The sequence below is a fragment of the Saccostrea echinata genome, unplaced genomic scaffold, assembly GCF_033153115.1.
Source record: "Saccostrea echinata isolate AGI-Se365-2 ecotype Australia unplaced genomic scaffold, CSIRO_AGI_Sech_v1 ptg000001l, whole genome shotgun sequence".
NCBI lineage: Eukaryota > Metazoa > Mollusca > Bivalvia > Ostreida > Ostreidae > Saccostrea > Saccostrea echinata.
The window spans coordinates 840,001-855,620 of NW_026889750.1; the positions used below are offsets into that span (position 1 = coordinate 840,001).

Here is a 15,620-nt window from a genome sequence, read left to right on the forward strand (position 1 = left end):
TTCCGCAAATCCAGGGCTACACTCCAGTTTCTTGTGGGTTTAATGGATCCACGATAGGTTCAACAGGAGAACCGCCACCTTACTCAGTGAATTTCGAGGATCTACATGGAGGAGGATTCACTTATAGACAGTATCCGTCATATCCTGCCGATTATCCTTCCAATTATCCTGCCAATCACTATCCACCTCCTCCAGGTTATCCAGTTGTCAGTCTTACAGGATCTTATCAGGGTAGAGTTTGAAACGATAATAAATAAGTCTTTTTCAAAACATATAAATTTTTAGAAGTCGTCAAAATTGCCTAAAGAGTAAAAGAGAGAAGGTATGAAATATTAAGGTTATTATTATTATTATTTTTTTTTAGCTTTTAAGGTATTTTCTCTTAGTTAATCATGTTATTGTATCAACGTATTCTCATTCTATGGCAGGTCAGATAAATGACAGAGATTGCAGACAAGATAGAATCATAGGTTCACTTTATCAAGAGGACCCAGCTATAGAGGTAAGCATTACATCAGGCATAACTTGAATTGGCATTTTGAGTTGAATTACTTGTCATATACTAGTATTCTTTGCTTTCATGGGGTAGTTTATCAGATTGGATTATTTTTGTCAGTGAATCTCTATGTTTCTTACATGTTTTTCTACTAACAATTTAAAATGTTTTCAATGAGATTTCTTCATCAGTATAAACTTCCTAAACATTAACAATAAGTTTCGTGTTTGTTTTATATTCAGAAACAAATGAAAAGAAGGAAGATAATCTGTATGCTACTGGTTGTATTCGCTGTACTTCTGGCAATATTTGCGATAACCAAAGGGATTCTGGAATAAACATTCGAGAAATACAAGTTAAAAAACAAAAGTGATTGAAAAATTAAATTAAAAAGGATTACATAAAAGTATAACAAGTTGTTTATATATCTGAAAATTTTGTAGATTTTTGAAATACGTTCACACTCAAAGGCTGTGTGGTAGTTTTCCTTTATTGCAGTACATGTACCTTGAACGGTATTATACATACTGAATCTGTGTGAATAATCGGAGTTTAATTAAATACTAGTGTACAAATACTTTTGATCTATTCATAATATGTACTATAAAATATTGTATATATAAGATTCAGATGTAATCTGATAGAAATGATATTTCATTTGTTTGTTAGTTATAATTTTTACTTTGTTTTTAATTATCCATTTGTTCACATGTTACGATTGTTTAAAAGCCCTGTGAGTTAATTTTTGTCCTCTTGCAATATTCTTGCCATGTATGTAAGAGCATATATTTTAATGATATATTTTTTTTTACCATACCATAAACTATGCATGTTTAACCTTTTGCCAGTGGTATTTTCTCTTTTTTAATGTGTTGTTTTCATTCCAAATGACTTTCGTGCTTTATTATGCTATTAATTTAATCTGATTTACATAATTTTATATTATTCATTTTTGTAATATGTCGGCGCCAGGAAGAATCCGAAGAAAATATTACTGATATCTTTTACAGAAATGAAATGTAGATTGTATTAGATTTTATTTTTATTTACCTGAATGTACAGGATTGTTTAATATCCTTATGAAGAAGGCATTTAATTACTAGTATTTCGACTTCCAGAGTACATTTGTATTTATATGTGTTGTTTATTTTTGAATTACATACCCCCAGACATTGAACAAAAGAGAAATGGATGTGCAATAAAAAGATTTTGTTCGATTTATTTCTACCTAATAATTCAGGACATACTTATTCACTGTCAAAACTGTTGCGCACAGATCATTTGGGAACATCCGCAACATTTATAGTCTGTGTGCTTAATTTTGTGAGTCACAATTAAGAGCAACTCTTTGCTGAATTAGGTCTCCCCTTTTAGGAAGACTTGCCTTACCTTGATTTATTGTTCTTTTTTCAAATAAACGTGTCATGCATGGTCATTGTGTATCACAGAAAAAACCCACACAAATTCATGACCTCCTCTAAGTAAAAAGTCACACTTTTACTTCATTATTCCGGGGGGGGGGGGGGGGGGGGCTTGCATTGGCTAAAACAGAACTTTTCAGTACATGATAATGATCTTAAGAAATGACTGTTACCATGTAATGAAGTGTTAGGTGCCTTCATGTCCTCAAATCACCATGTCCTTTGAATTTATACGATAGGATTTATGCAGACGTTTTTGAATACATTCTGCTTCATAAGAATACAAAACAGTTCTGCTAATAACGGAACACAATTGGTACCCATGGGAATTCCAACAAATTGTTGGAAGACCTGGTCTCCAAAAACCACATAGGTATTGTCAATCAGAAACTCAAGCATCTTTTTAATATCAACTTAAGAGTACTTGTATGTACATTCAGAATGTTTTTTAAACAAAATAATTTTGTACACGACCAATGACAAGGTAAGTAAATTTACGAGTTCCATTTTTTAAAAAAAGGTCAATGATGTCAAAAAGTCTTGACTTTAATATATGGTGGGGAATGGTTGTATATAGGGATGAAAAGTCGAAAGTTTTGATGTTTTTGATTTTAGTAAAATTTTGGGATTACAAAACTTCCAGAAGTTCCTTGGAATGTTTAAGTATTCTGATATTCTTTTATTAAGTGAACCCTTGGTTTCACCAATATAAATAAGTCCACAAAGATTATATTCTATTCTATAGACAACATTAGTATGGAACGCCAAATATTTAAACATGTGTCTTCAATTAATTGTACCTATGTTCGAATCAATTGTACCTATCTTCAAATCAGTTGTATTTCTCTCTAAAAGAATTAAAGATAGGGATTAGGTTTAATTCAATTATACCTATCTTTAATTTATTTGAAGATAGGTACAATTGATTTGAAGATATGTCAAATGCCATGGATTAAGATAGGTATAATTGATTTAAAGATAGGTGTAATTGAATTGAAACTATCTTTAATTAGTAAAGAACTGAAAATAACAACTACTCCCAATAAAAATGCAGTTTCCTCCATGTTCAAGTAGCTGTTAGAGGGAGCTTTCGTTATTCTCATTTCGTAAGTTCTATGGTCGATACAATGACCTTGTCAGCAAATACAATTTATTATTAAGTCAAATGCTGACTGAGGTTTTTTCTACTAATTGTTAGGCCATTATATACACTGAATTGACGACGGATTTTTACGTTATTTCCCGGTCATGACAAGGAGCACACTGCGGGTGTAACGGGTCGGCAGGGGATGCTCACTCCTCCATGGCACCTGATCCCACCTCTGATGTTTTAAAGGTCCGTTTTTGCTCTGCTCCAAAATTTGTACTGTTTAATGGACCTTTGAGCTTGAATACTGTTCGTTATCTCCATACATTTCATTTCAATAACAGAAAACGAATTGAACCTAGGTATATTTGAATTGTACCTATCTTCAAATCCTTTGTGGATTTGTTTCAATTGTATCTATCTTCAAATCAATTAGCGAAATGATGGCTTTAAACGGCTACAGGAAAATTGACGATAGAGAAGTTTAAGTCTCCACAAGTATAATGAGGTTTTGTTCTTAAGTTACCATTAACGTCTTTTTCTAGTAAAATATCCAAATATGAAACAGATGTGGCAGACTGTGGTAAATTTTATTTCAAGCTCACTGAGATATATAGAGTCTATGTATGAATGGAAGTAATTTTTGTTAATTGATCATTTGTCGTAGATATATCTTAATGTCGAGATGAAAGCCACAGCAACATTTCGTTAATTCTATAGTCATTATTATGACCTTACTAGCAAATATAACCTCTCATGGGTCGCATTTTGGCTGACTTGTTTCATACCAGTTGTTAAGCCTTTAATTATATGAAATGTTCCGTCTTCTTGGTAAATACAAAGGGCTCACGGCGGGTGCGAACCGGTCAACAGGGGATACTTACTCCTCCTAGGTACCTGATCCCATCTCTGGAATTTCCAGGGGTCCGTGTTTATGCCCTGTTCAAATATCTGTATTGTTTGTAGTTTTTATGAGATCGATCACTGTTCGTTATCTTCATCCTTTTTCATTCTCATGCATAATTTTTAAATAAATTCTGCTTCATATGAATACAAAAATAGGTGTCTGCTAATAACGGGGCGCAATAAGTACCCATAGGAGTTCCGACAGAGATGTTGGAAGACCTGATCTCCACTACATACATATTGTCAATCAGAAACTCAAGAATCTTTTTAACTCTTTCAACTTCAGAATACTTGTGTTTACAATCAGAATGTTTTAACAAAATAATTTTGCAAATGACCAATACAAGGAAAGTAAATTTACTAGTTCCGTTTTTATTGAAAAAGCAGTCGTCTATGATGTCAAAAAGCCTGGACTTTAATTTATCGTGGGAAATCGCTGTATAAAATGTTAAAAGTCGCACTTTTTGATGTTATTGATTTTGGTAAAATTTTGCGATTTCAAATTTGATAGTTCCATGGAGTTTTTAAGTATCCACATCTTATTTACTTGTACATCACTTCTCAAGTATATTGCTGTACAGTACTCCTGAAGTTTCTCTTTCACAGCTGTTAATATTTAACCGTCTATATCTCTTTTTCTATTAATATCTTTCCCTTCCACAAATTTTCTTTTTAACTTTTGAAGAAAACAAAACTTAAATTCATTAGCACAAAATATATATTATGACCAGAGACCAGAAAATATTTAGAAATATTTCATTTTAAATGCACTTTAATCGTGTGCAACAATGCATGATACTTGAACATGATTGGTTATGTATCATATCATGTGATCACGATCACTTTCTTTGTATGGAAAGAGGGGTTAACATCTACTGAGAAAAATGTAAGTAAAACTTATCCTGATAGGTACTGCTAAATGCAAAACAAAACAAAATGAAAAAAGAAAATATCAATGTCACAACTACTTAGGGATTTTTTCTCTCCATTTTCTCGGTTTGAGGTTTCACATTCATTGTGGGGTTAAATTCATCATATATGGAAATACATCCCATTGTAGAAAAAAAAAAACTTTTGACATCAAGTGGACAAATTGTTTAAAGATTTTTTAGATCAATAGGTAGTTTCTAAAGCTATATTTGAATGATAAGCACTTGCCTGCTTGATGTTTACTTAAGGAAGAATGATTTGCAATTTCTAATGTCTTTTTCAGCACTTTCCTTAAAGAACTTTCCTTGTAGTTAATTACAATGCAAAACATGCAGTTAAACATGTTATTTACGTAACAAAGATAAAGGAGGGCTTCCAAAGATATTATTGTATGTTTTTTTCTTTTCAGTTTACCACCAACTTAGCTCTTCTTAGGACCTAAGCCATGCAAAAGGTTAAGGTTTTTAGATGGCAGGGACCCGTTTTACAAAAGAACTTACATGTACGACTAAGACTAAAATTTAATTCTGCTCATAACTTTTTAATTTACATTATATTAAAATGGTTTTAATCTTTTTAAAAGGGATGTAGTAAGATATTTTTACGCTAGCGATTTTAAACGGAATCATCAATTTTGCAAAATTTTACAATCAACTTAGTTTTTGGTCTTAGACTTAAGTTCTTTTGTAAAAAGGGGCCACTGGTTCAGTTTTAAACAAATTATCCTTTAAATCTTATATATATGGTCCTAATATAGCCCCGTTCACATGCGCCCATTTACACACGGTCAGCAAATTTTATATAAACAAAAATTGTGAATCCGGGTGTATTTTTCACGCAAACTTTTTTTTTATGTGAACGCATAGCAAAATTTACATACCTAAGAAAACCCTGGACTTTTCTACAAACATTAAAAAATTGCAACATGTCCTCGTGATCTTCGGATGTGCTTATAGGTTTAAATATTATTTTAAATAGCATTTGAATAAGAAATGGCTGGGAGATGGCGAACTGCATGGAACTGTAGCTCTCTGATTAAGAAAATTCGGACAGATAAAGCAGAGAACTATAGAGCCAAGCGCTTTAAAAATCTTCGATTTACGCCGCCGCTTTTTTGTCGCTCACTTCGGATATTATTTCTTGTATTTTACGCTTATGTGATGTTGTGGGCGTATGTGAACCGGGTAGAATTTCGAAAAAAAAATGAAGTTTTAATACAAATTTAATGTACAGAATGCTTTATCTGCATATAATATTTTATAACAATTGTAGGAATAACCCAGTGTGGTCATGGTGGTAAAAGAAAATTAAACAGCCCTTCGGTGTGTGAAAACATTCATTTTATGTATATATTTTATAACAATTGTAGGAATAACCCAGTGTGGTCATGGTGGTAAAAGAAAATTAAACAGCCCTTCGGTGTGTGAAAACATTCATTTTATGTATTATGTATTGTTCAAATTTTCTTGGAAAATTACATACCAGTATCTCATTTTTGTCATCCGGCAACACTGAGTCAGTAGTACGATATAGTTTGCGCACGGTAAATATTTGTGGTGTTATCAAGAGGCGGTTATATCCGACCTACTAAGTATTTTCTTTCCCATTTTACTACTAGTATTTTCACCCCTACAGCCTACAGTATACTACATACATACATACATATATACATACATATATATATATATATATATATATATATATATATATATATATATATAATTTTTGTATAAGTCTTCCTCTTGAACCCCGGTTAAAGCAAATATGCAATTTTTTTTTAATAAATATTCAACTGCATATTGATATTGAAGTTCATATGGTTTCTTCTGAAAAGTTTGAATTTTCTCAGTGACTTGGGTCCTAAATTCATTATGTCCATATCAAAGAGGATGGGCGAACAAGGAGTACTAAATGCCTATGGTTGGACAAGTAAGAAAGTGAAAAAATGTCATCTCAGTTATAACAAAGTCTCTTTCGTTATTTCAGTTGATATTAAAAAAAATTATTATTGTATAGTTTTTACGTTAACTTTGCTCTTAATACTTAGTTCACAAACTGAATTTGATTTTATACATGTGAAGCTGTAGGAATTTCACTCGCCTTGTTCGCCCATCTTCTTTGTTCTTAGCTGCAGATCCGTAGCTTGTTTATAATGGCAGCTTAAATATACAGAGAAATACATCTAGAAACAGAACACATTTTTATGCCCAATAAATATTAACTTTATTCAAATGTTGAATGGGTTGCGGTGGCACTGTAGCTCTCTAGTTGTTCATCCCATTTTTTTGTCAGACCAGCGAGCTACAGAGTTCTCCAAGGACATATTGTCAGAAAGAAATTCTTCAGTCAATATGTATTACTAGTATTTTGTTGATGATAACAAAAACAACTTATTCCACATTTTCCATAGACACTCACAATTTTGTCATTTACGAGTGAAAGATTGGTGATATTTCTTTTTAAAACCAACTGGATACTCAATGGCTGGCTGCAAAATCCGCAGATTTTGTTTTGATTTGCACAATGCGCACAACATTGCACATAAACATCTATATACCAAATTTGATAAAGATAAGGACTGTATATCCATTGGTAAATCTCTTTGAATGTATATTCGTCAGAATTAAAGTACGTGTATACCAAAAACAGCATCAAATACGCTCCGGGTTTATCATGAGTATCCGTATTCACAGCTAAGTTTTTTTTTTAAATTGAATTAATTTTTTTGTTCAATTAAAATGAAAGAAAACCTAAACAACATCTTCAAACCTGAAAAAAATCCTACATGTATTTCGTTGCGGTGGGAAAAGAGGAAGTTGGGAAGGGGGGGGGGCGTTTTCTTCACTTTGTAAACTTCATATGTATAAGATTCTGGCAATGTCATTTTTAATTAATTTTCAAAAAACAAACTTAATTAACTGTCCAAATCATGGAATTTGCCAGTGTTCGACAGAGATTTTTTTGGTGGCCGCCTTAAAATGTTTTGGCGGTCGCTAGAAAATTATATGGCGGCCGCCTGATAAAATATTTTTCTTACCTATCACCTTCCATCTTCCGTAAACTTAAGATATTTTAAATAACTAAATATATCGTCAATTATAAGTATATATGTTGATTTTGGGGTCAATAGAAGAGAATACGCTTAGAATCTCCCCTGAATTAAAAGATCAGTGATTTTAACAAAGGTTCAAGTAGTAGTGTAAAGTTTTGTTTTGTTTTTTTTTCTTTAATTTTTTACTTCCACTCTTATCACCGATTATGCGTTCAAACGCTGATTATTGGTATTAATCACTGGGTTTGACTCCACTCATCTTCATAATCATTCTCCTTATGGTCACTTTTCTCGCGTTTCCTGAAGTTGTCATTTTGCGGTTATTTAAGGAATCACTGTCTAGTTAGTACAGTATGCCAGGGCATCAACGATAGTTGGAAACGTGGGATAATTTGCATAAAGGGCGAAGCCCGTTATGCATAAATTATCCCACGTTTCCAACTATCGTTGATGTCCCTGGCATACTCTACTAACTAGACAGTGATTCCTTATATTTCCATTTCATTTTGAAATAAAAATGTAAATTTAGATTTTAAAAATGTAGACTAATAGATTTAAATTACACGAGGCCTCACATGTCAATTTCAATAGTCCCCGCCCACTGACGTCAAACACAAAGACAGCCGCACGAGAATTACATGCATATTAGGACTGACCTTTCGCTTGGCAAAATTTGCATTCCTTTAGAATGATCAAGAAATCAACTCTCCTAACTTTCAAAGAGTTATCACAGAGAAAACAAATAGAAATGGAAATATAGTTTGATCAAATCATAAGGAGCTTCTACAAAAGGAAGATTTATATACATGTATCTTGTTGAAGCAAACTAACAATATACTAAGTCGGATATAAATGATCTTTCATCAAGAATTTTGTACAATCATCTATTGTCATATGGCGTTTCCTTTATTCCTTCGTTTTTGGATTTTGCCGGTAAAACCCAGTCACATTTCCAAAAACGACCAACAGCCGATGGTTCTTGAGGAAATAATGGGTTTCTTCGGGCGAGAGTCAACATCGACTGTTTTCTTGATCCTTTCGTCGGCCGAAATTTGTGTCCGACGAGCCAAGTTATTTTTTTCTGTGAGTTGGTGGCCGATTTCCTCAATTGAAGCAGTCATTGAATAGTCCGTCAACCAACCGTCGATCATCGTCCGACCATCGGCAGGCAGTTAAGTCGGTCATCGGTCGGTCGACAGTTAGGTATTGGTACTAAACTGCGGCTCGGCACTCGGTGATCGGGCGACGACTGGCCGACTTATAAATATTTAAACTTCGAGCGACAGTCAGCAGTTCTTCTACTGTTGTCTTGCCCGATTTGACCTCTAATTTTTTCTGTGTCGGTGGCATTTTCTTCAATTGAAGCAGTCGTTAAATAAGTTCGTCGACCAGCCCTCGATCATCGCAATTGAAGCAGTCGTTAAATAGGTCGTCGACCAGCCCTCGATCATTGCCCACCATCGGCAGATAGTTTGTTATGTCGGTCGTCGGTCGGTCGACATTTAGGTATTGCACCCATATGACCTTTGGATGGGTCAACCAACATCACGTGTCTTGAATTTAAATCACAATAACATTAGTAGGGGTGTTTTGTGTTTTCATAAATGGTGAAAATCAAACTGCGGCTCAGCGCTCGATGATCGGGCGAGGGTTTTCCGACGTATGAATATTCAAACATTAAAAGTCATTAGTATTTCTAAGAATTAATGTGACTGCTCTACGTCCCCGATAATACTGTCGGCCGATCATGTTTTTTCATCCGACGGTACGATAAAAATTTCATTGGCCGAACATCGACTGAAATATAATCTACGTAAAAATGTAACTGCTCCTAGTCGCCCGATACAGTGTCGCCCGATAATATTTTTCCAACCGACAATATATTATGTTTGTTTGTTTGTATGTTGTTTAATGTCCCTCTCGAGAATTTTTCACTCACATGGAGACGCCACCACATGCCGATGGAGAGCTGCAAATTTTGTCCTATACTCGGCACTTACGGCCATTGAGCAGTGAGGGATCTTTTTCGTGCCAGCACCTACTGCGACATGGGACCTCGGTTTATACGGTCTCATCCGAAGGACCGGTCTCCACGTCCCACAGTGGGATTCGAACCATGCGGGCGACACAATATATTACGAGAAAAATTTGGTCGCCCGACCATCGGCTTAAATGTGACGCAGATTTTAGACTTGGAACTGAATATGATCACCATTAGTCACAATCAAATCATCACCATCCATTTACTAGCTATAGGTCACCTAAGCTTTCTTATCACATTTTTCCCTATGTATTATCGTTTTACTGACAGCGTGACAGTTTGCTTGATGAGGCGTGTTGAAATTTTGTATGCTGATTATCATATTACTACTCGATTGGATGTTTGATTTCAATGAAATCATCATTAATTTGCATATGAAACTCAGAATACAACAAGGGGCATGATCTGGAAAACCAAACCCGGATTTTCGTCTTCTGGTCTTTTAATTTAAAATAAGTGATTTTCCTACAGAAACCTATTTATGACCTATCAAAAAATAATTTTTGAATTTCATATAATTACTAGTAACAAATTGTCAAGTTTGTAAAAACGAATTTAATTCGTTGTATAACTTTTTAAAAATTCATTGTAACGAATATAATCTGTTTTAGTGGCCGAATATGACATTTTAACGGACTAAAGGTAATCACCGAAAATACATGATTTCGGATTATACAACATTCAGATTAGACAGGATTCGCTGTATAACAAATCTGTTGAATTCATTATTCCTTCTCGGATACCTATATATATTTTATAAATACTGTGGAATCATTTTAATTCGTGGGGGGTCAATGTTCGTGGGGCAAGCAAAATTTTGTTGGTTCGTGGGGACTTAATTTCGTAGGTTACTCGTATATACAGAAGATTCCATGAATCAATATTGTTCGAGGGGGTGTAAATTCGTGATAAGGGTGACCCAGAAATCCAAGAACGTTGCCCCCCCCCCCACAAACATTGATGATTCCATAGTACATGTATTTGATGCAAACATGGAACTTCTACATACCGGTTAAAGTACTCTAGAAGAAATAATATTCCACCCATTTATGTTCACTAAACAATGTGAGAGGTGGGAACTCTCCACCCATCACATACAAGAGTTTCTATGGATCAGATTGGTTACCCCCCCCCTCCCTCTCTGTGTGTGTGTGTGTGTGTGTGTGTGAGGGTGTGTGTGTGTGTGTGTGGTTTATTTCAATCAAAGAATTGTAAAGGTGTGTTTGCTTCCTCTTTACTCTAAATAAACTAGAAAAAACTTTAATCCTCTTAGAGTTTTTTCATAGCACATCCACCCCCATTTTAAAAGCAGCATCTATCAAGACATGTTTAGCCCCCGTTATGGGTACTTAGGTAAACAATCTTGTTCTTTCTCTCCTTTGTAGTTTCTTTCTTTTCTTTTTTAAGTCGCTTAATTAGAAAAAATCAACTAAGGGGAGATGGGTATAAACCGATTACTAATATAATGAGAACACATATTGAGCGGTGCGATTTTCAGAGAGTTATTTAATTTATAAAATATACACTGCAGTGTCAATAAATGATTTTGGAACCTCGATAGCTGGTAGGATGTTACATATATGAAAAAAAATTGAAGTATCGACTCAAACCCAGTCAGTTCCCCCATTTTTGGCTTTCTTTCTTTCTTTCTTTCTTTCTTTTTTTTTTTTTTTTTTTGGAGGGAGTGCGGGTTTTTTGTTTTGTTTTGCTTGTCCATGAGAGTTGCAATTGGGTTAATCACTATTACAAGTGCATGTAAATCAAAACAATCCATCTAATACTCACTAGAAAATTCTAACATTTTAGAGAAACTGATGAAAGAGAATCTGGGTGACTTTTAAAACCTAATTTCTCAAAATGTTTTATTAAATTCTAATGCAAATTTCATTAAAAGTCTATATGTTTATTCACAGATGTGGTCTTCCCATACGCCACTTATTGTGTTGGTATTCTTCACTGTACTCGTACGGCAGGAAGATGGAAATATTCGTCATAGCAATTCTTCTAACACAACCTTTGATTCAAATGAATCTCAAATTATTAATGGGAAAGAGAAATTCGACAATTTCAAACAAAATAACACTTGCATGATTAATTTAACATCTGCAAAAGAACTAGAGAAAGTAATTGCAAAGCTACACAAAATTATAAGCGTGAAAAAAATTGACCTTGTTTTCATCCATTTGAATATTGAAGGGTGTTCTGTTTCGAACGAAGTACTTAAACATCGCCTGACTGAGTGGCAATTTCTTTCCCCAGACGAGGACCTTATGAGACAGATGCCCATTGATTATCTCGTACTAATTTTTGGCTACTCGGATTTTGGTAGTGAAGATGCAAGTATTCGCTTACATCCGAAGATGGAACCACCAGGCTGCAATTTAAATGAAAACAACATTGAAGACGTTAAAAAAATACTATGGAGTACTTTGTTATTCAATTATTCGAGTCATTCTTTGTGTAACCGTAACTTTGAGACGGATAGGTTTCTAAAATTTTTACTTTTTTACGTAACTTCTGTGTGGATAGGATATGATTTAGACTGTCAAACTATGATTCAGTGGCAGGAAAACGAGTACAGATATCTAAAGAAAGATTTCCAACATGCCATCATAGCACTGGGGAGCTTTTTGGTTGCGATACAATTCTTATGGCTGTTTAAATTGATAAAACAGGAAAAGTTTACGGAATTTAGATATAAAAGAGGAGACAGGCCAAGTGGCATCAAACGCGCCATGAAAAAGTTCCTGTACACACCGATAAAAACCTATACATTTTCGCCAGGGTCTTTAGGAAATATTTTGTTAAATTCCCCTACCTTTCGGTTTTCGGCTGTCGTAAACTGGACAATACTACTTTTCATTGGTTTATACAGAGTTCTTTACAGGCATGCAATAGCAGAAAAACTCTTTCATGCACACTTTATAATGTATTCAAACGAACCACTCTGCGACTTAGTAGGGAGTAGTACATCGTGTACCTGTGATCTGATTTTCATGATGGTCTCAAGTTACTTAGTTGTTTTTATTGCGACTGCTTATTATGAATATATTCCTCCTGGTGACAAAATTGAAATTTTTAAAAAGAAATGTAAATTTTCGAAATTACCAGAATATTTTAAAAACAAATTTAATAGTGGTAAATATCTTCAAGATGGGTGGAAAGCCAAACTGAGGAATATATTATCCAAAGCCCAGTTGCAGAATATAACATTTATTCTCGGTCTTCCCATTGCTACAATATTAGTTGTAGTTGGTTTAATTATTTTTGCCGCTTTTTACCTTTTAAAAATCCTAATAGAGGGGTTACTCATACCACATTTATTTTTTCGCAAATGTAATTCAAAATCAAAATGGTGGATAAAAGTACTTATAATGATAACCTTCCCGATAACATTACGTCCCATGATCAGTTCTCTCCTCTTTATTTTAAGATCCGCAACTTACATTATTTTCGTTTTGCTTCCCCTACACCAACAATTACTTCGAAGTTTCGTTGTGGGGATGTCAATAATAGTATATGCTATAAAATATGAAATAGAAATGGTTGATCTGAATGCTAAAATTCTTCTAGAAATTTTAAAGGATCAATCGGAACCATATATAGAAGAGAAATTTTACACTTTTGTTAAAAAAGGACTTAAAAGATCTCTCAAGAATGTGAAATTCTTTATTTGTAAATGTTTTCTTGCCTTTATATATTTTCTCATCACGCTTCAAACAATTTATAAGAGCAAAAACAGTACAGGACATCAAGAATTTTTTCTAAGTGTTTTTGTTATCGGTTTACCTTGGATAGCGGATGCTTATTTTAATAGGAAGACTCTTACGGAAAAAGACAAAGAAAATATCGGGTCATTAGTAGAAAAGTATAAAAAGCAATCAGGTCTGAATGTCCCCTAAAGATGAAACATTTGATCATCTATTGAATTTAAAAATTACTCTTCATATAACAATTAATGAAATTTAAAAAAAAATCTATTCGTAAAATGGCGTTGTTGACGTTATCGAATCTCTTTTCCTATCTAACGGTTCTGATTAACTGAAATGTAAGTAAATCGTGAATTCATTCCTATTCTTTGACTTAATTTGAATATTAACAACCCCCTCACCAATAAAAGAAATAAACCCACATCCAATAAAAACCTTAAAATACTTCAAACTTTCATTACCTCAGGATTGAAATGACGCATTCTTGACGTCAATTGTATAGCTTTTGTCATGGAAGTAAGAACACACAGGAGAATCATGGATATGTCTCTGTTGTCCGACCATGCATTAATTTTCCTTCATTTTGCTTTATCTGATGGAACCGGGTAGAAATGAGTTAAAAAGACTATGGCGAAATGGGAACTTGGCATCTGCAGTTAATTAACTAAATTAAAATCATTTAAAAAATGTGTTATTATCACTCCTAAAACAATATCTGGTGAAAATATATTGACAGTTGAGTACATGGATTTTTCATCAAATGTTGTATGCAAGGAAATAAATAAAATATTTGGATTTCAAGACTTTTTTCTCCCTCTGTTTCCAGATAGCAAGTTTTATTTTAAATGTGAGTTACATTCGCTTTTGGCGATTCGACGTTCACTGTTTTTTCGCGAATAAAACCCCCGGCGTTTACTCCACAATTCTCTAATTTTCATGGAGGGATAATTGTGCAAGAATTCTTGTTAATATGTTTAATTCTTATTTCAATTCCAACGCCAGAAGTGGGCACTAGCCTACGTATGCACAAAGCTTGTTTCTCGTACCGACAAGATTGAGTGAAAGAGGGGGGGGGGAACGGGGGAAAATGTAGTAATATAATTCAGTTTTGAAAACAAATACTGAGGAGGTCGGGTCATACCGCCTTTCACAAGGGTTCCCTGTCGTGGTTTTTCAAGACTCGTTAACCACTCAGATAAGTCCTCTAAAGACAGAGACCCTTGGTGCAGTCATACCACTTTTGGAGGTCGTATCACGGCATACAACAGATATTACAGATATCTGACAATGGCAAAGTAGGATGTCCACTCAGGTGAAATTTCAAAACATCACTACTTAAAACGGGACAATAATTTTAATTCTGAGCTTGACCAAAACATTTCACATACTAGTATAGCGTAAGGATAATTGTGATACATAGATGATACACTGTACCCCCCCCCCCCCCCCCATTTAATTCCTACCTTAAAGGTCAAGACTATATTAGTTTGCCTTGATCAAGAATAATTGATATCAAGTTTTAGTTATTACAGTTTTAGTACTTAGACAACTATGATAAATTATAAAGAAAAAACGAAGTTTCCAGATAAACACATAATTCATTACAACACAGAATATTTCTTTGATTTCTCTTAGATACGCATGCTTATGGTCCATGTATTGTAGTCCTTTTTGAAGGACAGAATTTTTTTTAATATTATAAGCGTCATTCTTAGGAAGGAAACCTAAGCGAACCTAATAATCATTTGTACTTAGCAAAAACGTTACACAAGTTAGACAATATTTTTCTTTTTTATTTGTAAACTGAACATGACAAATATGAATTCAACAAATGTTAATCAAATTTTATCCCACACAAAAATTAAAACATCTGCAAATATTGACAAAAGTAAGGTATATATTTGTTGTTTTTTTTTCTATGACAACAATTCTAAACTATAAATATGCAATCTTCATAAGAAAAGAAATGATATACAT

At 33.8% G+C, this 15,620-nt stretch overlaps 2 protein-coding genes across 3 annotated transcripts in view; both read left to right on the top strand.

Moving 5' to 3' along the window:
• Positions 1-1,717, top strand: part of LOC133184445 (uncharacterized) — a 3,142-nt gene extending 1,425 nt beyond the window's left edge. For both annotated transcript variants that reach the window (XM_061319855.1, XM_061320578.1), the window contains exons 2-4: positions 1-231; positions 429-502; positions 739-1,717. The exon at positions 1-231 is cut by the window's left edge. In XM_061319855.1, coding sequence (XP_061175839.1) covers positions 1-231; positions 429-502; positions 739-834 — 401 coding nt within the window. In that variant the 3' untranslated portion in view covers positions 835-1,717. The remainder of the gene's footprint in view (positions 232-428; positions 503-738) is intronic.
• A 10,576-nt stretch (positions 1,718-12,293) lies between these two features.
• LOC133180930 (uncharacterized) lies at positions 12,294-13,835 on the top strand. Its single transcript, XM_061315394.1, has one exon. It carries the CDS (start codon positions 12,294-12,296, stop codon positions 13,833-13,835), a length of 1,542 nt encoding a protein of 513 aa, XP_061171378.1.
• The last annotated feature ends 1,785 nt before the right edge of the window (positions 13,836-15,620 follow it).

Bases quoted from the DNA above. Each gene is read 5' to 3' on its own strand.
- LOC133180930 (XM_061315394.1), top strand. From the start codon at position 12,294: ATGGAACCACCAGGCTGCAATTTAAATGAAAACAACATTGAAGACGTT.